At 40.9% G+C, this 23,413-nt stretch overlaps 2 protein-coding genes across 7 annotated transcripts in view; one reads left to right on the plus strand and one right to left on the minus strand.

Annotated features, from left to right (window-relative positions):
* LOC124241290 (centromere protein P-like) overlaps nt 1-23,413 on the minus strand; it is a 222,462-nt gene that overhangs the window by 27,744 nt on the left and 171,305 nt on the right. The gene's annotated exons all lie outside the window — the stretch shown is intronic.
* Nucleotides 11,343-23,413, plus strand: part of LOC124241286 (extracellular matrix protein 2-like) — a 39,824-nt gene continuing 27,753 nt past the window's right edge. The window contains exons 1-2 of one of the 6 annotated variants that reach the window (XR_006889164.1): nt 11,343-11,646; nt 11,994-12,043. Coding sequence is in view for 2 of the 6 variants with exons in the window: in XM_046664951.1 (XP_046520907.1) it covers nt 11,532-11,646; nt 11,994-12,043 (165 nt within the window). In the remaining 4 variants the exon portion in view is untranslated. Of the gene's footprint in view, nt 11,790-11,993; nt 12,044-23,413 lie in introns of all 6 variants that reach the window. The other 5 variants (XM_046664951.1, XM_046664950.1, XM_046664953.1 and 2 more) reach the window with 5 other exon arrangements.

A 23,413-nucleotide genomic window follows, 5' to 3' on the forward strand; every position in this document is an offset into this window, starting at 1 on the left:
AAAACCAAGAGAACTGAGTGTTGGAAGGAGGGGAGGATCCTGTGCTGAATGTCTAGAGCCCGCTCTAACCACTTCAGATAGGTACCTCCTGCCTGCATGTGTCCACGACCCCACATCCCCAGCCACAGACACCAGCACACTGTCTAACATTGAGGCAGCCATCTATCTGCCTGCTCTCTTAGCGGAGAGAACTGACGCTAATGGACTGCAAGAACGAACTATGTCAACTTTCTTTATTTGTTATAGGTTTCAGCAATGAGCTCAAGACCCACTCAATAAAAACTTGTGGAATGACTTAATCACTGGTACATATACGTGTAAGTTCTCAAGGAACTTACAAACTATTTGGGGAAAACAGAGGAAACCACTATTTGTAATATAAAGTGGAGTGAAATCAGTGCTGGCAAAGGGTACGGCTAGTGTGCTGGGGAGGACCGTGGAGCTAGAGAAAGCTGCTCCGAAAAGATGACACCCCAGTCAGGGGCTGAGGAAAAGAGCAGGATAGCAGAAAGGGGAGGCTCGGGTTTTTAAAAGAGTAATACTTCTTTGCTTTTAATGTTGTTAATTTGCCCCACTGTGGCAAGACAGAGGTTAGACACATTTGTGCCTGTAAGTGGTAACACCCAAACTCTTCGCTCTGGCAGAAAAACATAGTGCAAAGATGAGCATTATATTTTAAAATACTATTATGTATGCATTATTTATGTCAACATTGGTATGACTATGGATGATTTTGGCTTCTTTACATTTTTTAGCAATTTCTAAATTTTCTATTCTGCTATAATTTTGGGGGGAGTTTTAGTTTTGTTCTTTTTAAGATCAGAGTTTCATTTGGGCAAAATGAGAACTTAATTCAAAAACAATATCCTTACATATATACAAGAAAGTCAGTAATTTCCAGAACACTACTCTTATAAAAATTCCATAAATCCTTGAGAACAGTTTAAAAACCGCATTCATACATCTGGCTGAATTAAAATTAAATTTCTCTTTAAAAATGGAAATACAGCATAATAAATGAAGTTAACATTAACTTTTCCTACTCCTGGACACTAAAAGAGTCTAATGGAAATGAAAAAGATGATATCACCCACCAGTAATGGGGAAAAAATGAGTTCGTGAACAAACACACTACGTTTTGATTTATTAAGGCTCCAGCCAGCGTCACTTTATCCCCCATGAGTGATGGGTCACACTGGCTGCCAAAGTCTTCTTTTCCACTAAATACCTTTGTAAATATTGTGGTTGCTCTGGTTTATGGCCATCTCCCTCAGACAGTGTATCAGTGGAAAAGAATCCCCATTCCCAGCAAATGTTTAAACCACCATATGTGTAATCTTCTCGCACTAAGCATGGGTCACAGGGTTTGCAGAAGGAAAGTTATAGGAAAAGACCAGTTCTGGAGGTTATGGCTGGCACATCCAAGACGCCAGAGAGAAACACCCGAGGAGTCAGGAGTGGTCCTCCTTTGCAGATAAGAGTCCTGTCCCAAAGGAGGGTGGGACTCCTCAGTACTCGCCAGGAGGCAAGGGGCCCGACCCCTCTGCAGTGACTGTGGCTGCACCCACGCTCCAAGCACTCAGGCAACCTGGTTTTCATCTCAGGGCATCTGCCTCCACGGCTTCACGGGTGCACGGAGCCACAGTGGCGAGGAGTGCTGGTCTCTATTGCTGTGGCTGTGGAAAGTAGTTCTCTGTGTCCTCCCATGTGTGCTGGGGGAAGGGGCATGGTGGGTGAGCTGACCAGGGACTCTAGAAGCCAGACCAACCTGGGGTCACTCTCAGTTCTCCTACTGCTCAGCAAGGGAGGCAAACCATCTAACTCTGAACCTGGTTCCTCAGTCAGCCCTGAGAGGCTTCAGCTTTCCTCTTCTGTAAACTGGAGGGGAACCATGTTGTCACGGGTGCAGGAGTGACTGAGACACAAGGACCCTGCCCAGCAGACCATGTGTGCGGTGCCTGCGGAACCCACTGCTGCTGGTTCCATTGTCTTTCTCCCATCCCCATCACGTACAGGTGTGCGGGAAGAGGAGAGGACCTGTTTCTGCTGATGGACACACTGAAAATGTCTATTCCTAGGTTATCTTAAAGCTCTACAAGACTATTTAAGTGCTGAATAACATGCATTACATTTTTAGCTTTGAATGCACATTCTCATGGCAAAAAATGACTTACTGTAGTTTTTAAGAATGGAAATTAAACTGTAACTACAAATGTGGTTTTCTTTGTACAAAATTTCTCTTGTAACCTAAACTCTCTTGAACTCTTTCTTGTCAGAATATTACAAGTGTTAAGACAGTTGGGGTTAGAGAAGCAAGGCAGCATCCTGGCTGTAGGGATATAATATAAACCCACATTACCATCCAGGCCCAAACTTAAATAAACAACTATAAAAAGCAGAGGTGAAACTATATTTTAAAACCGTTCCAACCAGTAAAACCAGTGGTTAGGTAAATCTTGCATTTCCATGAATTATCCACAATAAGGAATCCAGGAGGAACAAGAAGTTTTGGGGGTAGACAGAACATCTTGTTCTTCTGGACATGCTGATGCAGTACCTGGGAGAGAGCCAAGCCAAGCTGACCAAATGGAAGTCGGCAATTTGAGCATAAAGCTCAGGAACAGTTTCGAACTTAGAATAGATCTGTAGCTTGTTGGCACATGTTAAAGCAACGTGATTAGTGCTCACTGATGTTTTCTTAATGCATGAACAAGATCACGAGCAAGGACAGGTGGAGAAGAGGCTTTGCAGGACAGGGAACATCGACTTTATGACGTGGACAAAGTGGGGCAGGAGAAGATGATGAGAAAGGAAGTGAGAAAGACAGAAGAAGAGCAGATTGACTTCCAAGAAGAGGGCACTCAATAGAAAATGATGAGGGGGCCAGTTCAGTGGCATAGTGGTTAAGTTCACGTGCTCGACTTTAGTGGCCTGGGGTTCGTGGGTTCAGATCTCAGGTGCAGACCCACACACAGCTCATCAGGCCATGCTGTGGTGGTGTCCCATATACAAAATGCAGGAAGATGGGCAGAGAAGTTAGCTCAGCAACAATCTTCCTCAGCAAAACGAGGAGGATTGGCACCAGACGTTGGCTCAGGGCCACTCTTCCTCACCAAAGAAAGAATGAAAGAAAGAAAATGATGAGAAAGAAGGCTGATTAGACGGCTGAGGGGGCCACTGGGCCGTCTGAGAAGGCATTGTTACAACAGCCATAAACGCTGTGGCAGAATCGCAATAGAACAGGGACAATGGTGGTGAATGCTCGGAGGCCTGTCCTGCAGATGACTTTTTCAAGAAGTGGGGTAGACCATGGGAAGAGGAGTGATGGCAGTTTGAGGACAGGCAGACAGCACATAGGAAGATTCCTTCTGGCTGACAGAAGCTTGAGTACATTAGCAGGTGAAGAAGAACAAATTAGGATTATGCAAACTGCCATGATTCAAGGATGCTGTTAGGCAGGCTCCGCCGTGACACCACAAGACGCAGTCACTGCTGTTCTTTAACGCCTGGGTCGAAGGTCACACTCTTGAGACAACTGAGTCCCAGAGGATGGACGCCTGGGAGGTGTAAATTGACAGCCTGGACTGGCCTGGAGGACTGAGGGGTCTGCAGTGGCCCGCAGCAAGTTCACAGGGAGGCTCTCCGCAGTCATGTGTGAGCGCCCACTTGCCTCCCACACGCTTACTTGCTGCACCTTCTGTTCACCCCAAACCAGGTGACTTCAGAATAGTTTCCTTGATTTGTGTTACACTTATGGTGGCACTTCCTTTATCTCAAGAGGAAAGTACATTTGAAACATATGAATCCCAGAGGGCATCATCCTTGAGAACTGTGCTGCATCACGATGAGACTACCACACTTACGTCCTTACCACATTCCTATTATTTCTCCACCCAGAATATTTTCTTCCCTGAAAAGGATGGTTTCCACTCATGATACTTCTTGGCTTCCAGTCCTAGTCCCACATTTAGAACTGGGTGAGAGACTGTCTCTGGGGCTCTGAACTGGGCTCCACAGTGGCCCTTCTCTGGCCAGACTGTTCCCACTAAGCAAGGCAGCCACGAGCTCTCACAGCCCATGCCTCCTCCTTGAGATCATGCTCTGTGCGCTGACACCCCAGAGGTCCCTGCCCAAGTGGCTTTCTTTCCAGGGCTCAGGCAGGCCTCTTCTCTGGCTCTGTCACCCTGAGGACACACTGCGCGTGTGAGCAACCCTAGACCCAAAGGGTCTGCTTGTATGGGGTTGAGGAGAAACCTGGTGTCCACATAAGCAGCCACAGCTTGGGGTGGCACACAGCACAGGGCGGGAGGGAAGTGTGCTGGGCCACAATCCCACTCCTGGCGCTGTCACATTCCCGTGGAGGCGAATTCTCAGGATTCAGGATTCTAAGTCTGATCCCAGCTTTCCATGTCATTCTAAAGGATTCTTGTCAGAGTGAGAGAACAGAGCCCAGCCTAATGTATTTAACTGTTTGCACATCTGGAATACAGCATGTAAACCTGCATGTGTACACCTGCCTCAGTCCCTACATCCTCTGCAGCCTCCCAGACGTACAGGAAGCCAAACGCAGCCAGGAGGAAGGAGGGCAGGCCCAGGAACAACTGTTTTATCAGATGCCATCTCTTCCACTGCGTTCAGTGCTCAATACGAGGAATTGGACACGTCACTAAATTCCCTGTTCCCATCAAGACCAGCACCAGCATCCTCCAGTCCCACGGCTTGTTCACTGGAGTCTGTCCCCACACCCAGACGAAGGCCACCGGTGCATGTGTCTCTGCCTCACGAGCTCAGCACTGGGACTCAGCCTGTTCCACACGCTGGGACTCCAAGGGCAGGCCAGAGAGAACCTGCGCTGGAAGCCGCCCAAGCACCCACGTGGGACATTTCACCAAGCCCAGCCCTGATCAAACTCCACTCAGGGGGTGAGGGCAGCCCCCGGAGGAGGAGGAAGCTCCAAGCCCTGTGGCCTGACACCACCATCTTAAGGAAGCAGAGCCAAAGAAACACGGAGCCTCTGCTCTAAAATGCTATCGCCAAGTCCAATGTCTGAGAAGCCCCTTCTAAAGCATTCCCAGTAGAACCCTTCCTTTGTGTGGACTCGGCACCCCACTAGGAGGCTCAGCTGGACAGTTCTGCTTATGAGAAAGTTGGGTTTTTTTTTTTGAGGAAGATTATCCCTGAGCTAATTCTGCCAATCCTCCTCTTTTTGCTGAGGAAGCCTGGCCCTGAGCTAACAGCCATGCCCATCTTCCTCTACTTTATATGTGGGACACCTACCACAGCATGGCTTTTGCCAAGTGGCACCATGTCCACACCTGAGATCTGAACCACCGAACCCCCGGGCCAATGAGAAGCGGAACGTGCAAACTTAACTGCTGCACCACTGGGCTGGCCCCGAAAGTTGGTTTTATAAAAAATTCAGCCCAAATCAACTGGCTTGTGTCCTCTGTCCGTTGATTCTGGTTCTAGCGTCTGAAGCACAACAGAACAAATCCACAGCCTGTTTTCACACCTGCAGTCTCTTCTGTCTTCATTCCTCAGTCCCTCCAAACCGCTCTGGTGAGCAGAGGCGTCCCCACACCTGGCAGGGCTGCTTCTCTCAAAAATCAAGTAGCCAAAGGTGAGCGAGCCCTTTGTGCTACTTTCTGCTCCACTGGTCTGTTGTTCATCCTGCGTCATTACCAGGCTGTCCTCATTATTGCAGCTTCTCATGAGAGCTGATATTTAGGGCAGAAAGTCCTCTAGCCTTGTTCTTCCTCAAGAACGGCTTGGTTATTTTTTGACCTTTGTATTTCCACATACATTTTAGAATTTGTCAAGTTCCACCAAAAAGAAAAAAGAGGCAAACTGTTATGATTTTGAATGAAATGGCATCCACTCAGGTCAGTTCGAGTAGAAATGGTCTTTGCAATCCTAAACGTTCCATTCCCTGACGTACCTCCCCTCCTCATGCTGTCTTCTTTAATTTCTCTCAACATTTTCTCTGAAGATAGCTCTCTCCTTTTTGGTTAGATTTATTCTTAAGTACTTGATATATTCTTTAATAGACTTGATATTTAAAGTAAATCTTTTCCTTAATTTCATTCTCTAACTGTGTGAAGATATAATTGATTTTTATATATTATGTATCTGGAAAGCTCTTCAAATGATTTTAATAATTTATCTGAAAGTTATTTTGGATTTCACACATATACAACCTTATTACCTGGGATGAATAAGAGCTTTTTCCTTCCTTCACCAAATTTTCTTCTTATACCTTTTTTTTCTTACTTTACTGCACTGTCCAGGACCTTCATGGGGACTGCTTGTGTATTCCAGTATTTCACCATTGAGCATTCTTTTAATAACAGCTTTCCAGAGACGTAATTTTCATACCATAAAATTCCCCCTTTTAAAGTATACAATTCAGTGGATTTAAGTATATTCATAGTTGGGAGCCATCACCACTACCTACTTTTGGAACATTTCGATCACTCCAGAAAGAAATTCTGACCCCATCAGCAGCCACTCTCCATACTGCCACTCCAACTCCCACCCTCCTCACCCTAGCAACCCCCTGTCTACTTTCCGCCTCTGTGGATTTGCTGGTTCTGGACATTTCATACAAATGGAATCATGCAATACGTGGCTTCTTGCACTGAGCATAATGTTTTTGAGCTTCATCCACATTGTTGCATGTATCAGTCTTTGTTCTTTTTTATTGCTGAACGATTTTCCACATTTTATTTATTCATTCATCAGCTGATGAATATCTCAGTGGTTTCCACATTTTGGCAGTTATGAATAGTGCAGGTACGAAATTTGAAATTTGTGTGCAAGTTTTCATGTGGATGTAAGTGTCCACTTCTCTTGCAAATAGCCAGAAGTGGAAGCATGTGGTTTTCACAGACACTCTGTCAGACTACGGAGTTCCCTTCCATATCTAGCACAGTAAGAGTTCTCTTCTTTTCTTCTTTAAACACTAAGATGACTATATAACGTTTGGATTTTATCCTACACCAACCAGATATTTCTTGAGTAAACCCAATGTAGTCATGATTTATCATCCTCTTTACATACTGCTGGATTTGGTATGCTAAGATTTTAGTTTTATTTTTTAAAGATGGGCACCTGAGCTAACACCTGTTGTCAATCTTCTTCTTTTTTTTTCCTTCTTCTCCCCAAAACCCCCCAGTACATAGTTGTATATTGTAGTTGTATGTCCCTCTGGTTGTACAGATTTTAGTTTTATTTGAATCTATGCTCATTAGTCAGATTGATCTACAATTTTCCTTTCTTGGAATGTCCTTGTCAGGTTGTAGTATGGTTACACTGGCCTTAAAAAATTATTTGGTACAATTTTTTGAATAATATACACCTTTGGTATTCTTTGTGGGAAGGTTTGAAATTACAAATTCAATTTCCTTAGTAGTTACAGATAATTTAGATTTTCTATTTCTTCTTCTGTTATATTAAATTGTATTTTTCTAAGAATTGCCCATATCATCTAAATTTGCTGCCATAAAGTTGTTCATAAGTCCTCTTCTTTTTTAAACGTCTTCAGAATCTGTAGTGAAAGCAATTTTTCTGGTCCTCATACTGGTAATCTGTGCTTTTTTCCTTTTCTCCTGCATTAGTTTTGCTACCAATTTTACTAGTTTTGTTTCAAACCCCCCTGCTTTTGGCATTGTGGATCTTGTCTGTTGTATAACGTTCTCATTTCATTGATATTTTTGCTCTTTAATATTTCTGGCAAACACCCCCAGGGCAAAAAGCTGCTCTTGGGTCCTCTCAGATATGGGCCCAGGGATTCCTCACAGTCTTTTTTTTTTTTCTGTTCCCCTAAGCTAACATCTGTGCCAATCTTCCTCTACTTTGTGTGAGGGATGCTGCCACAGCACGGCTTGATGAGGGCAGGTGTAGGTCCATGCCTGGCCAAACCAGCAAACCCTGGGCCACCAAAATGAGGCCCATGAACTTAACCGCTATGCCACCGGGCTGGCCCCTCACGGTCTTTTTTACCTCACTGATGATTTTAAGATGTGTTTACAGTGATCCAGCTTTTTTATTTGTCTTTGATGGGAAGGTTGGTAGAATCACCCAACCTGACAGTACTGAATATAGAAAACTGAAATTTTTAACTCTGTACTTTGAAAATTTTTGCCCTTTGTATGTACGACTTATTCAAAAATATGAAAATCACTTAAAAATAAAGTAGCAGGAAACAAGCATTTTATATACTTCTGGAGGGAATACACATTACTAGAATCTTTTTGGAAAGCAATCTGGAACATGCACCACAACTCAAAAAGCACATTCTGTTGAGGGGAAATGTCCATGCACGGGGGAGGAGGTGACTCCATCACGTCCACCCACGGGGGTGGGGGTGACTCTATCATGGCAGAGTTCCACATTAGTGCTCCACTTCAATGTGAATATTCCTTGGAGAGGGTAACTTCGATAAAAGCAAATGAAGCAACGGCCATACTTGTGTGAATTAGCTAAATGGCATGTGACTAAGGCAGAGGAAGGGATATGGAGCAGACCTGAACGAAGCAAGATAAGACTCTCATTTCTGAGAGGGGCCCTACTTAAAATTCCTACAATTTAGCTTCCTCTGGGTGTTATCTACAAAGCTGCCACAGGGAAAGCAACTACAGCCTTAAAAGAAAAACAGGCTCACTGGAACTGTATACTCCAGAGGTGAGCAGACTGAAAAGGTGCCTTTACTGCAACACAAATTCTGGAGATGGACTGCGCTGGCCGCCCCTGTGGTCTGGGTGCTGAGGGACCTGCTCACATCCTGTTTGGTGACCAACACCAAACTCTGCGGATCGCTGTCAGTGCCAAGTTTCAGGACACAGTTATGGCTGCAATAATAAAGGGCAGGAAACTCTAGTATCAGCATTTTCCATGTACTCCTGTGGTTAAAATAGTTTCTGCAGAAAGACTCACATCCATAAGCCACGAGTTTTCGAGCAGGGACCTCAGAGACTGCACAGCTTGGCTGTCTGCAGCCTTGTCAATCTGGCTTGGTCACTACTGCTACCTGAAGTTACTCCTTTTTCTGATTGTTTAAACTCTCTCTTAAAAAGTTATTCTTTTGCTGATCTGGTTATAAAAACCTCAAAACATTATAAAAATGCAGAATTACAGTAAATTCCCCCTATAATTCCATCACCCAGAGATAACGACTATTATTTATTCTCTAGGAAGATGCTAAATTAAGAGAAGGTGAGCTAACAGCACAGGTACTGTGTTGAAATTGCAGTTTCCTCTGGTATACTGTGGACAACTCTGCAACCCATAGAACAGCTTCTTTAGTCTCTCTACCTGGCTCTACGGCAGCCCATTGTTCCCCATCAGCATACCATGGTTGTTTCCTTCTTTTTTTTTTCATGATTATAATGCTTCCAAGTACCTTCCTAGAGGCACACAGAGAAAGAAGTGTTTCTATAGTGGATTCCTAGAAGTGAAATGCTGGGACAGAGTATAGCTCCTGTTAAGTGGTCCTCAAAGAATCTAAGTTTCTGTTTGCCCTAAACAATATGTCCAACACTGCATGACACTAGCATTTTTTTTCCTTCCAAAATAATGTATGTATTTCAAATCAGGCCACATTTTTTTAAAGACTATTTTTTTAGAGCAGTTTCAGTTTCAGAGCATAATAGAAAGGAACATACAGAGGTTTCCCATAATCTCCAGCCCCCCCCCCCCCCCCAATTATCAACATCCCCCCCAGAGGGTACATTTGCTACAACTGATAAACCTACACTGACACATCATCACCCAAATTCATTGTTACATTAGGGCTCACTCCGGGTGTTGGACATTCTATGTGTTTAGAAAACTGTACAATGACATGTGTCCAGCACTATAATATATAGTAGTTTCACTGCCCCAAAAATCCCCTGTGCTCCACTTAGTCAGCCCTCTCCTCCCTAACTCCAGGCAACCACTGATCTTGTACTGTCCCCAGTTTTGACTTTCCCAGAATGTCACACAGTTGGAATCACACAGCATGCAGCCTTTTCAGATTAGCTTCTTTCACTTAATGATGGACATTCCCGGTTCCTCCATGTCTTTTCATGGCTTGACAGCTCATTTCTTCTTAGCACTGAATCGTATTCCATTTTCTGGATGGACCACAGTTTATTTATCCATGCTCCTACTGAAGGATATCTTGGTTGCTTCCAAGTTTCGGCAATTATTAATAAATCTGCCATAAACATCCATGTGCAGGTTTTTGTGTGGACATAAGTTTTCAACTCATATGTCTATTTTCATAAGAAACCGTCAAACTCTCTTCCAAAGTGGCTGCACTGTTTTGCATTCCCACCAGCCGTGAACAAGACTTCCTGTGGCTCCACAGCCTTGCCAGCATTTGGTGTTGTCAATGTTTTAGACTTCTGCAATTCTAATAGGTGTGTGGTGGCATTTCATTGTTGATTTAGTTTCCAAAACTCTTTCCTGATTGTGCCTATATATTTTTGGGGGGGAGGTGAGGAGGGACTCCCATCTCGAATGTTAGAATCTTCCCAAATGTTTGATGATCCTGGGCTATCTGCTCTCGAGTAAGCAGTAACAGGGTTAGGCAATCACCAAAAGCTCTCAACACGGGGGTGGAGATGGTCAACTCTGTGCTTGTACTGAGGAGTGCTAGTAGCGAGTCTGGATTCTGAACACGGAGCTCCCCGTTCCACCCATCACCCAAGGCCAAGTGGATGAGAACACGGATTCACTTCAGGGGCAGATGCCTAATACCAGGAACAAGGCCTGGAGATGTCACGAGGACTGGGGTCGTCTGTCCTGACCCTTGAGTGCAGTTTCCCAGTGAGCTTCACCCTTCCCAGGATCTGTAATTTCTAAGGCTGGAACACCCACGGAGCTGTCCTCTCCCACAGACAGCCTATCTGCCTTCAGTCCTTAAGGAATTTCTCAAAATGTCTGGTCTTCTAATAGTACTAACTGTTTTTCAGTGCACTTGTACATTTTAAAAAATATGTATAGTTGTTATTTTTAGGAATTTGGTGGCCCATTTGCGTAGTCTGTCATCTTGACTTGATCTATCCAGGTCATTTTGGGAAAACAAAGATGTAGCTCCTCTCTGTCAAATAATTTGGACTCCTGAGGTAGAAGAATAAAAATTAAACAATAGATATTATAGAATTACCTAGTCTTTGACAGGCACTTTGTATATGTTATTCATTTTATTTGCACAAGACTTTGAAAGGGAGGCACTATCATCCCCTCTGTACAGAAGAGTAAACTTCAGTCAGAAACAGCAATGACTCGTGCGAGGTCCCCGCAGCAGCAGGGCGGGCCTGCAACTCTGACCGGTCGCTGACCTGCTTACTTGCAGACGAAGAAACCGAGGGCAAAGCAGACACCTGACTGGCCAGGGTGACTGTCATCAGATGCCTCTCAGCTCCCTTGAACATTTTCCTGTTACTGCTTCAAGCTGGAAGTTACATAATTTCCAGTGACATTAATAAGTAACAGCTTTTTGGTAACAATACTGTGTGTGTGAGGCGAGGGTAGGCAGCAGCGAGATGTGGAGAGAGTTAAATAGCCCAATCAGAGGCGCCCCAGGAATGCAGAGTCCTCGACCTTGGCAGCACTGGCATCTCTGCAGTCCCAAGAGCTCAAGCGGGGTCACGCCGGCTGGTATGAACAAGAAGCTTTTTTCACGCAAATAGTCTACGAACACCCACATTTCTCAGTCAAGCTCCGCGTCCAGGCTTCCAGCTCTGCCTTCCCAGCCTACAGACAGACGTTTTCTCCCCCTGCCGCTGCTTTCCACTTTTCCTGTGAGTTAGAAAAAATATTTCCCTTGGTAACCATTTTCCCTGGTTACTCTCTTGGCTGATTTTCTGCACAAAGAACTGAAAGGCATTTATCCCCAAGGGAAGCAGTTATTTTAGATTTCACTAAGAAGTCAGTTAACATTTTTCAACATTCCCTTCCGTCCTTTCTTTGTTTTGAGAAAAGCTCTGGTTTTGTTTCATTTTCAGCTGGAGACTTAAATGACACCAAGCAAAGCCTACTTAGTTTAGATTTCCAGGTAAAAAAGTTTTAAATTTTAAGTTTCTACTAAAGCATGTGGAATGGTTTTAACATCGGGGTGTTTTATTTTGCAAGTATGTTTAACATTTGAGGAAAATAGCTTCTACTAATAGATTTTAAAGTGTGCATTATTCTGTTTACTTGTTTTTCCAGGATGAATACTTCCCAAGTATATCAGATTTTATGGAATTAGGATTCAATATAATTTTGTATGTTTCAATAGAATTATGTGCTCAGTAGAAGACTAAGTTGGTTTGAAAACTTCATTTGTTCTCTATTTTTAAGTCCTGAAAGAACATAAGGGATTAATTAAAAATGTGTTTCATTTTTACTGCTGAGTAAAGTTAAAAGGGATAATAGACATCTCATGGCTTCACGTATAAGTTTAAACTCTAATTTAGTATTTTAAAAGCCTACTTAAGACAGTTGATGAAAACCTTTAGACAGAGAAAAAAAGTAAGTTAACCAAGATTCACAGACGATCTTTAATGTTCAGATAAACATAGTAAGTTACAGAAGGAAAAATTTACTTCATTAAAATAATCCTCCTGTGGTTACAGTGCCATAAAATTTTACTTCTAGAAACATATTCACTCAATTGCAAAGTTGCGGACTAAAGTAAATACTAAATGCATTGTGAAATTCTACAAATCACTGAAAATAACAGACCTAGGCATCAATTGTAAAATTGAATTGAAAGCCCATTCCATAAAAATTATTTAAAAATTTCAATGAGACTATTTAGATTCTGATTTTGTTAAAATTAAGGTAGTTCTGTAAATTTACTTCTATACATATCTATTCAGATTTCTGGATAAGTAATAAGTAAGCCAATTTGGGTGGAAAAAAAAGAGAAAGATGAAGGGAGACGGTTTCCAGGCTGGGATCCTGAGAGAGAGAGAGCTCAGGCAGTGCCTGCTGGGCGGGTGCTCACAGGAGCCTGGGACAGCAGGGCGCTGGGACCCTCATGGAGCTTACCTCCAGAGCCTCGGGTGCAGGGCCTGAGTACTCATAACTCTTGCCCACCACAGGATGGAGACTCTGTCATACGACGACAGAGCAAGAACATTTCCGCGGATGTGTCCTGTGCAAGCGTGGCGTTCACACTCTCTTTCAGAGCCCACGCCCCCTGTCACTCGCAGGTCTACTTCAGCCTGTCTCACAGGCCGGCGCTCATCTCATATGTGTCCCTGCTGCTTCTCCTATTCCTTTCTCACGTAGCAGCTGGCTCTCTGAACTGACTTTTGTGACTTCAGCTGCTTATCAGCTAAGGGATTTGCTCCTTCCTTACATTCTGCATGTTAGTTTTTCTAAAACTAAAGCAGATAACAAAAAGTTGTTCTAATATAGCTTTATTTCAATGGCCTATATAGCACAGGTTCTGAAATGACTAATCAATGTACATGTGTAGTGAACCAAAGTTTGCATGCTGAGGTTAAGACAATATGAAGAGACTTTCCAGGCTGCTATTTGCTGAGCTAGGAAACATGGTGGCAAGTCAGAACAGGATCCAAGTACAGCCCAACTAGAGGAGGATGATTCTGCTGGATGAAGTTGTAAAAAGAACCACTGCAATTCAAGAGGGTAAACTAAGCAGATATCACTCTCTCTTCTCTGACCAAACCTCTAGAAATAATAGAAGATATATTACCAACAAATACACACTGAATATACAGCTGCACTAGGAAATAAGAAGTGTTGCTCCCAGTGAGACAGAAACTGTGAGGAGTCCTTCAAAGATAGAGACGATAAGAATGAATTTAAAGAGGGAAAATGTAACCTTGAATAGGTATGGGAGAGAACTAAGCAAAAGAGAGCTTGTGTGGAAAAGAAAGAAGTCATTAGATTAAAAGATCCCAAGAAGAATAAATTAAAAGAAAAAACCCTATACATTATAGTAAAATTTGTGAATATTAATGATGAGATGAAAATCTGAAAAAAACTTCTATAGAGAGAGGGGAAAAAAGATCTCTTACAAAGAGATGAGAATGAGAGTTAAGTTAAACTTCTCATCAGTGAGACTAGATATAAGAAATTAATGGAACAGTATCTATAAAGTATTGGAGGAAAGTGATTTTAAAATCATAATTCTTGGGACTGGCCCAGTGGTGCAGCAGTTAAGTTCACATGTTCTGCTTCAGTGGCCCGGGGTTCGCCAGTTCAGATCCCCAGTACAGACATGGTACCGCTCAGCAAGCCATGCTGTGGCAGGCGTCCCACATATAAAGTAGAGGAAGACGGGCATGGATGTTAGCTCAGGGCCAGTCTTCCTCAGCAAAAAGAGGAGGATTGGTGGCAGTTAGCTCAGTGCTAATCTTCCTCAAAAAAAAAAAAAAAATCATAATTCTCTTTCCACTAAGCAGAATGATATTTTCTGATATCTAAGAATTCAAAATTTTTACAACCCAAAACATTCTCTTAGGAGAAGAGGATATATTTCAGCAGGAAATAAAATTAACCTGAGGGAACTTCTGCTTCTGATGGCAGACTAGGCAATTCAGATGAATCCACCTGCTGAGAATAACTAGACATGATAGGAAAAATAACAGGGCTAATCTTTAGGATAGGACTGAAACCTGAAGAGGTCTGGAAGAGTTTTTCTTCTGGAGGCATCTGTGGATTCAGAAGAGGTGGCTGAAAAGCTTAGTGTAGCTTTAAAACAGCTTCATGAGGTGAGAGAGAAACCAACCTCGAGGAGCAGGGCCTGGCAAGCGGCTTGGGTGGCAGGAAAAGTGATGCCGGTGACACACCAGGCTTTGGCTGGAATCCACAGTGTAATTCGTAACTGGGTCTAGTGAAGCTCAGCTTTAAATCACTCAGTCTGTGATTGGCAGTGTCCTTACCTTCATGCCCAGAGCAGAAGTAAATCCTTTTGGGATAAAGACTATATCATCCCAGGCTTCAAAGTATTTTCATGATTTTTCATGTAAATGTCTGGCACTCAATCAAAAGCCATGAGACATAACAACACGGCTAAAAGCCTAAAGAAATAACTGACAATAGAAATAGACATATAGAGGGTCCAGAAAACGGAGTCTTCAGACACAGACTTGAAGATAAACGTGATTCATGTGTTCAAAAAAGACAAGATTGAAAATTTCAGTAGAGAATCAGAAACAATAAGAACCCACTGAAACCTTGAAAAGAAAAAAAACACAATAACAGAAACAAGGAAGACAATGGACGGACTTAATAGCAGATGAACCACAGCTGAAGAAATAACTAGTGAATCGGAAGACAGAAGAATAAACAGGGTGAATCACGGAGTGACACAAAGGTGAAAACACAAGGGAGGGAAAGAGACATTAAAGACATAATGAGAAGGCTATCATCCATGTAATTGTAGTTCTAAAAAGAGGAGAGAGAAGTAGAAAAGTACAATTTGACAAGATAAGGGCTAAGGAGTTTCCAAAATTGATGAACATCAGGCCATAGATTCAAGAAGTGCTACGAATCCCAAACAGGATAAAAAAAGAAAATCATATCTATGTACAACAGAGTAAAACAGCTGACAACCAAAGCAGAAGAGAACATCTTAAAAGCAGACAGAAAGAAAGCTACTTTTAAAGAAGAAATAATTATTAGATTGACAGATGACTGTTATAGAAACTATGGAAACAAGAAGACATTGGAACAAAATCTTCAAAATGCTGAAAGAAAACATTTGTCAACCTGGAATTCCATATCTAGCAAATATACCTTTTCAGAATGAACATAAAATATAAACATTTCAGACAAACAAAGAATTGGTCATCAGTAGTCCTGCACTAAAGGAATTACTAAAAGGTGTTCTTCAATCAGAAAGAAAATAATCCTGATAGAAGATTGAGATGCAGGGAGGAATGAGAAGAAACCAAAAGGATAAATGTTTAGGTGAATATAAATCAGGGGTTCTCATCTGAGGGCAGGATGATTCCCTCCACCTCCCAGGACACATCTGGTAATGTCTGGAGACATTTTTGGTTGTCATAACCGAGGGGAAGGTGCTAGTGGCATCTATTGGGTAGACGTCAGGGATGCTACTAAATATACAAAGGCCAGCCACACCACAGAGAAGAATTATCTAACCCAAATATTAGTAGTGCTAAGGTTGAGAGAGCCTGATCTGAGGAAACTTTGAGTATAAAATAATAATAATAATAACCTTGAGGGTGCAACATATAAAGAATTAAAACATACGACAAAAGCAGCAAGTGTGCCAGGATGAGGTAAGTGAAAATTTGTCCTGGTTCTTACATTGTCCAGGAAGAGCTAAAGGTACTAACTTATATTAGACTTGATAAATCAATGATGTATGTGGTAATTGCTACAAAGAACAGAATAGTGAAAAGTATATAATTACTAAGGGAATAATAAAAACTAAGCAATCAGGTAAAAAGAAAGCAAACAAGAACGAAACAAAACAAAACAAAACAAAACACTGAACAGCCAGGACAAATAAAAAGCAAATAGTCAGAGAACAGATTTAAATCCAACATAAGTGTTACATTAAATATAGACTAAACGTTCCCATTAAAAGACAAAGATTGTTAGAATGCATTAAAAAATACAATGTGCTAATAGAAAGTATACTGAAAATATAAGACTATAGAAAGGCTGAAAGTAAAATGATGCAAAAAATGTATTAAGCAGACATTAACCAAAAGAAAGTTACTATATTATTAAAGTAGATCTTATGATAAAAAACACTATTAGAGATACAGAAAGTACCTAAAAATAAAAGCACCAGAAAGAAATAATAATTCTAAACCTGTATATCCCTATGACATAACCTCAAAATATATTAAAAAACATAACCAAAGTGATTTATAAATATTAAACTACATCCAAAAATAAACACAAGGGTTAATATAGTTCAAAAACAATGAAGACTCTCTTATTAAATTATTTGTAAATTAACAATTAAAATTAAGAACACAAAAATACTTCCAGGAGATATGTGCACAAGAATGCTTTGAATAGTGAAAAATTAGAGAAAATTAAATACGTATCACCAAAATGTTTGTTAAATAACTTATAGGATGAAAATGGAGTACATAGACCAGACAGAATTATATACATTGGCATATATGTCCACAATTTATCACTGCAAGGAAGAAAATAGGGTGCAGCATAATATATAGCCAACAATTCCATTTATGTTTAGAGGGGGTCATGAAAGATACAATAAACTAGGAAACTATGGCCCATGGGCCAAATCCTGTCTTTTAAACAAAGGGCCATCAGAACACAATCATGCCTATCCATTTACCTATCATCTATGGCTACTTTTGGGCTACAATTGCAAACCTGAGTAGTTTCAATAGAGACCGTTGGCCTGCAGAGCCAAAAATATTTACTCTATGAACCTTGAATAAAAAGTGTGCTTACCCTTGAACTAAACTATGAGTTATGGTTAAGGCAACTTGTCTTTTCTGCCTTATACAGATATGTATCATTTTGATTTTAAAAATATGTCCTATTTTTATAAATTTAAACATGTTTTTATAAGCACTGATCTAAAAGATGTAGAATTCAGGAGAGAGAAAACTGTGTGGACATGGCTTTACTCTTTAATCTCTTATGGGCTCTCATGTGGACAGCACATTGCAGCTCAACCTAAGGAAGACCCTTCTGACAGAGCCGTCTAAACAGGGATGTGAGGCCTAAGGAGAGACAGAATTCCCCATCACTGGAAAAATACATGTCATCAACGATTTATTCGAAATCTGCGTTCTATACAGTGAAGCAGCATTATAAATGACACAGATTGCTAGGGAACAACAGGATCACTTGAGCACAACAGAAATACAAACTGAATGCAGAATCAGAAATCATGCAATCCTGACAACGTGTGCACATGCAGGAGACTCAGATCAAAAGAAAAGACTATCTTGAGTTAGGCGAAAATCTTGGGAAAGAGATTACCATCTGGAAATGATGATTTATTTATAACTAAGCACTAAAAGACCCCATCTAGTTATAATTCATTCGATTTTGCCTATAAACAACATGTGCCTATCTTGAAAAAGTTTCAGTAACTCTATTTCTCTAAACCAGGGTTTCTCGATCTCGGCACTACTGACATCTTGGGCTGGCTAACTCTGTGGTGGCAGGCTCTCCCAGGTGCTGTGAGATGTTTAGTAGCATCACTGGCCTCTACACATTGGAAGTCTGGAGCGCCCCTCCCAATTGTGACTAGGGAAAACATGTCTAGACATTGCCAATGTCCCCTGGGGGCAAATCATCCCTGGTTGAGAAGCACTGCTGTAAACCACGACTTGGCAAACTTTTGATGCAAACTATTTTAGGTTTTGCAGTACACACTTAGTCTCTGCCCAGCTACCCAACTCTGTCACGGTGGTGCAAACGCAGTCATAAGTAATATACAACAAATGAGCATGGTTGTTCCAATAAAACTTTACACATGGATAGTGACTTTTTCTTTGCTGAAGATTTGCCCTGAACTAACATCTGTGCCAATCTTCACCTATTTTGTATGTGGGACGCCGACAGCATGGCTGACAAGTGGTGTAGGGCCAAGCCTAGGATTCAAACCCACGAACCTGGGCCACTGAAGCAAAGCTCACTGAAATTTAACCACTACATCATGGGGCTGGCCCCCTGGATATTGACATTTTAATTTCATATTATTTCATCTCTCATGAGATATTATTCTTCTCCTAAACTTTAAAATCATTTAAAAATGTAAAAACTATTTTTACATTGTGGGCTGTCCAAAAGCAAGCAGCAGGCCCAATTTGGCCTTTGATTCCTAATTTCCTGACCCTGATCTAAGCTACTGTCAACCCTACAGCCTGGTCCTCAAGGTCCTCCCTGCTATGGCTTCACTTCTGCCTGAGGAAAGACCTGAGATCACACAACATTGCTAAGTAGCTGAGACCAGCTAGGGTTGTGGATCTTACTCATTATGTGATTTAGACATGTGATTCCAAAGCCACTCCCTTATTCTGAATATTGAATTGGTAGTCCTATCAAAACACAGTGGTGGAGACAATGAAAAATTAAAGTGTGCATATTTAAAGTGTACCTGTAAAATCATGACCACAATCAACAAAATAAATGTCTATCACCCCCTAAAGTTCCCTCATGACCCTTGGTAGTCTCCTCCAGCTGCCTGCCTGACAAACCCACTCCCCGTCTCACGACAACCACGGATATACTTTCCCTATAGAAAAGTTTGCATTTCTACAGTTTTATATAAATGGAATCATGTATGTGTCCTTTTATGTAAAACTTCTTTTATTCAACATAATTATTTTGAGATTCACCCACGGTGACTGCTAAGCAGTATTCCACTGTATAGATATGTTACAATTTGTTTATCCACTAACACACTGATGGGCATTTAGATGGCTTCTACTTTTTGTCTAGTACAAAGTAAGCTGCTATGAACATTTGTACACGACTCTCTGTGTGGACATGTGCTTTCATTTCGCTTGGGTAAATATCCAGGAATGGAATAGCTAGGGAAATGATAGGTGCATGTTTAACTTTTGAAGAAACTGCCAAACTGTCTTCTAAAAATGTTTATGCCGTTTTACATTACTAACAGTATTGTATGAGAATTCTAGTTACTCCATATACTTGTCAGCACTTGCTAGAGCCTGTCTTTTTAATTTTAGTGATTTCTGTAGGTGTGTAGTGGAAGCTCACTGAAGTTTTAATTTCCTTTTCCCTAATGACTAATGATGTTGAGCATCTTTTCACATGCTCATTTACCATTTGTGTATTTTCTTTGGTGAAGTGTGTTCACAGCTTTGGACTGTTTTAAAAATTGGGTTGTTTTTCTTATGATTGAGTTGTAAGACTCCTTGTTCTTGATTCAAGTCCTTTGAATATATATTTCAAAAATATTTTTCCACTATGTGACATGTCTTTCCATGTTCTTAACAGTGTTTTGTTTTCACTTTTTTTGTGAGGAAGATTGGCCTGAGCTAACATCCGTTGCCAACCTTCCTCTTTTTGCTTGAGGAAGACTGGCCCTGAGCTAACATCTGTGCCAATCTTCCTCTATTTTACGTGCAATGTGCCACAGCATGTCCCGATGAGTGAGTGGTGCTGGTCCGAGCCCAGGATCCAAACCTGCAAACCCCGGGCCACCAAAGCGGAGTGCATGAACCTAACCACTATGCCACCTGGCCGGCCCCATTAACAGCACTTTTTGAAGAGAAAAAGATCAAATTTTGATGAAGTGCAATTTATTTTTAAAAATATTTCATGCTTTTTATTGTCATATTTAAGAAATCTCTGTTAAACCCAAGGTCACCAAAATTTTCTTTTTTTTCCTACAAGTTTTATACCTTTTGCTCTCACATTTATCTATGATCAATTTTTGTGTTGTGTTTTGTATATGACCATGCAATTGCCCCAGTCCTATGTGTTGAGATCACCCTTTCTACATTAAACTGTTTTGATACCTCTGTTGAAAACCAACTGACCATACGTGTTTAGTTTCTGAATTCTCTGTTCTGTTCCATTGATTTACCTGTCTATCTTAACACCAATATCACACTATCTCTATTTCTCTAGCTTCATAATAACTATTCAAAGGTAGTGTTAGTCCTCCAAATTTCTTCTTTTTTCCAAAGTTGCTTTGGCTATTTTAGGTTCTTTGCATTTCCATATAATTGAGAATAACCTTTCAACTAAAAAAAGGCTTCTAGAATTTTGATTGGCTTTGTGACAAATGTATAGATTAATTTGGGGGAGAACTGAGAATGTATAACTGAGTCATCTGACCTATATACACAGTTTATACCCCATATACAGGTGGTCCTTATCTCAGCAACGCTTTATGGTTTTCAGGGCAGCGATCTTCTAAAGAAGTGTAATATAGTATTTCACATTTTTATGCTATTATAAATGATGTAGTATTTTTATCCTTATTTCCTGATTGTTGTTAGCATATAGAAATAATCTGGATTTCTGTATATTGATCTTGTATCCTGAAACCTTGCTAAACTCTCTTATTGGTTGTAGGTGCTTTGTTTTGTAGGCGATATAGGATTTTCTACATAGATGACCAGGACATTTGTGAATAAAGTCAGTTTTACTTCTTCCTTTCCAATCTGGATGCATTTTATTTCTTAGTCTTACCTTACTATACTGGCTAGGACATCCAGTAAAATATTGACTAGAAGTGGTGAGACCAGATATTCCTTTCATTGTTCCTGATCTTAAGAGGAAAACACTATTTCACAATTAAGCATGATGTTAGCAATAAGTTTTTAATATATGGCAATTATCAGGTTTATGTTCACAGTAAGTTACAACTGATGAACGTACATTGACACATCATTATCACCAAGTCCATAATTTACATTACACTTCACTTTGGTGTAGTACATTCTATGGGTTTGTACAAATGTATAATGACAGGTATCCATCATTATAGTATTATACAGAATATTTTCACTGCCTTAAAAATCCTCTTTGCTCCATCTATTCATCATTCTCCTCAACACCAACCCTTGGCTACCACTGATTGCTTTACTGTTTCCACAGTTTGCCTTTTCCAGAATATCAGAATTGCAATCATGCAGTATGTAGTCTTTTCAGGTTGGCTTCTTTCACTTAGGCATACGCATTTAAGGGTCCTCCATGTTTTTTCATGACTTGGTAGCTCATTCCTTTTTAGCACTGAATAATATTCCACTATCTGGATGAACCACAGTTTATTCATCCATTCACCCACTGAAGGACATTTTGGTTGCTTCTAAGTTTTCCCAATTGTGAATAAAGCTGCTGTAAACATTTGAGTGCAGGCTTTCGTGTAGACATACATTTTCATCTCATTTGGGGAAATATCAAGGAGTGTGACTTCTAGATTGTAGGGTAATAGTATGTTTTGTTTTACAAGAAACTGCCAAACTGTCTTCGAAAGTGACTGTGCCACTTTGCATTCCCACCAGCAAAGAGTAAAAGTTCCTGTTGCTCCACACTCTCACTAGCATTTGGTGTCAGGGTTCTTGATTCTGGCATTCTCATAGGTACGTAGTGGTACCTCAGTGTTTTAACTTGCAAGCGATCTAGTGTTTTTAAAATCAGTATTTTAGACAGGAAAGTAGAAATTTCGAGTAGATGTGTCTATTTTTTCTTGCAGTTCTACCAGATTCTGCTCCACGTATTTTCAAACTGTACTGTTCAGTGTATAAAAGTTTAGGATTGTTCTGTCTTCATGAAGAATAGATCCCTTTATCACTACACAACGGCTCTCTTTATGCTTGGTGATATTCTTCTTCATGTTTTATTAATATAGCCATTCCACTTTTATTTTGATTAGTGTTATGATGGCATATATTTTTCCATCTTTTTGATTTTAATCCATTTGTATCTTTATAGTTAGCAGGAGTTTCTCATAGGCAGCATATAGGAGAGTCTCTGCATTTTAATTGTGGCATTTAATGAATTTACATTTAACATGATTTATACATAATGTTTTGGATTATCTTTTATTATTCCACTTTAGCTCCTTTATTGGCTTAGGAGCTGTAGCTCTTTCTGTTCAGTGGTTACCTCAGGGCTCACAGTGTGCATCTTGAACACATCACAGTTTACCTTCAAGTGTCATCACTCCACTTTGCTTACAGTATAAGAACCACACAGCAGTCTATGTACATTCCTCCTTCCTCCTTTATGCTTCTGTTGTCCTACATTTCACTTCTACTTAGGTTATAAACCCCAAAATACAGTATTACATTAACACAACTGTTAAACAGTTGACTATTAACAATTATCTTTTAAACAGGTTTAAAAATAAAAAAAGAATATTTATCTACATAATTGAAATTTCCTGTGGTCTTCATTCCTTTGTGTAGATCCTGAATTTCATTTGATATAATTTTCCTTCTACCTTACCATTTTTTGTAGTGCAATTCTGCTACAGATGAATTCTTTCAGCTTTTCTATGTCTGAATAAGTCTTTATTTCACCTGTATTTCTGTGGCAACTGCCAGAGCATGACAACTGACAGACGGGTGGTGTGGTTCCCTGACCAGGACACAAACCCAGGCCACAGCGGTGATGGTGTTGAATCTTATCCATGGGACCTCCAGGGCAGGCATAACTGATGGTAGTTTACTGCTGTTTTTACATGGTACAGTCACACTCCCTCTCCCAGACAAAGAAAATTATAAAGCTAGAGAATAAAAGAATAAAATAGAAGAGCTAGGAAAATGGGTTGTGGATGATGTTAGTCACAGAATGACTTGGCAGAGAGGTGGAGAGAAATCTCCTGAGTAACTTCTGAAGACCTACAACAATGTGGTCCAGAGAGGGTGGCAAACTACAGCCCGGGGGCCAAGTCCAACCCGCTGCCTCTTTTTGTAAGCAGAGCTTGATTGGCACAAGCCACACCCATTTGTGT

Source organism: Equus quagga, chromosome 6 (genome assembly GCF_021613505.1).
Source record: "Equus quagga isolate Etosha38 chromosome 6, UCLA_HA_Equagga_1.0, whole genome shotgun sequence".
Lineage (NCBI taxonomy): Eukaryota > Metazoa > Chordata > Mammalia > Perissodactyla > Equidae > Equus > Equus quagga.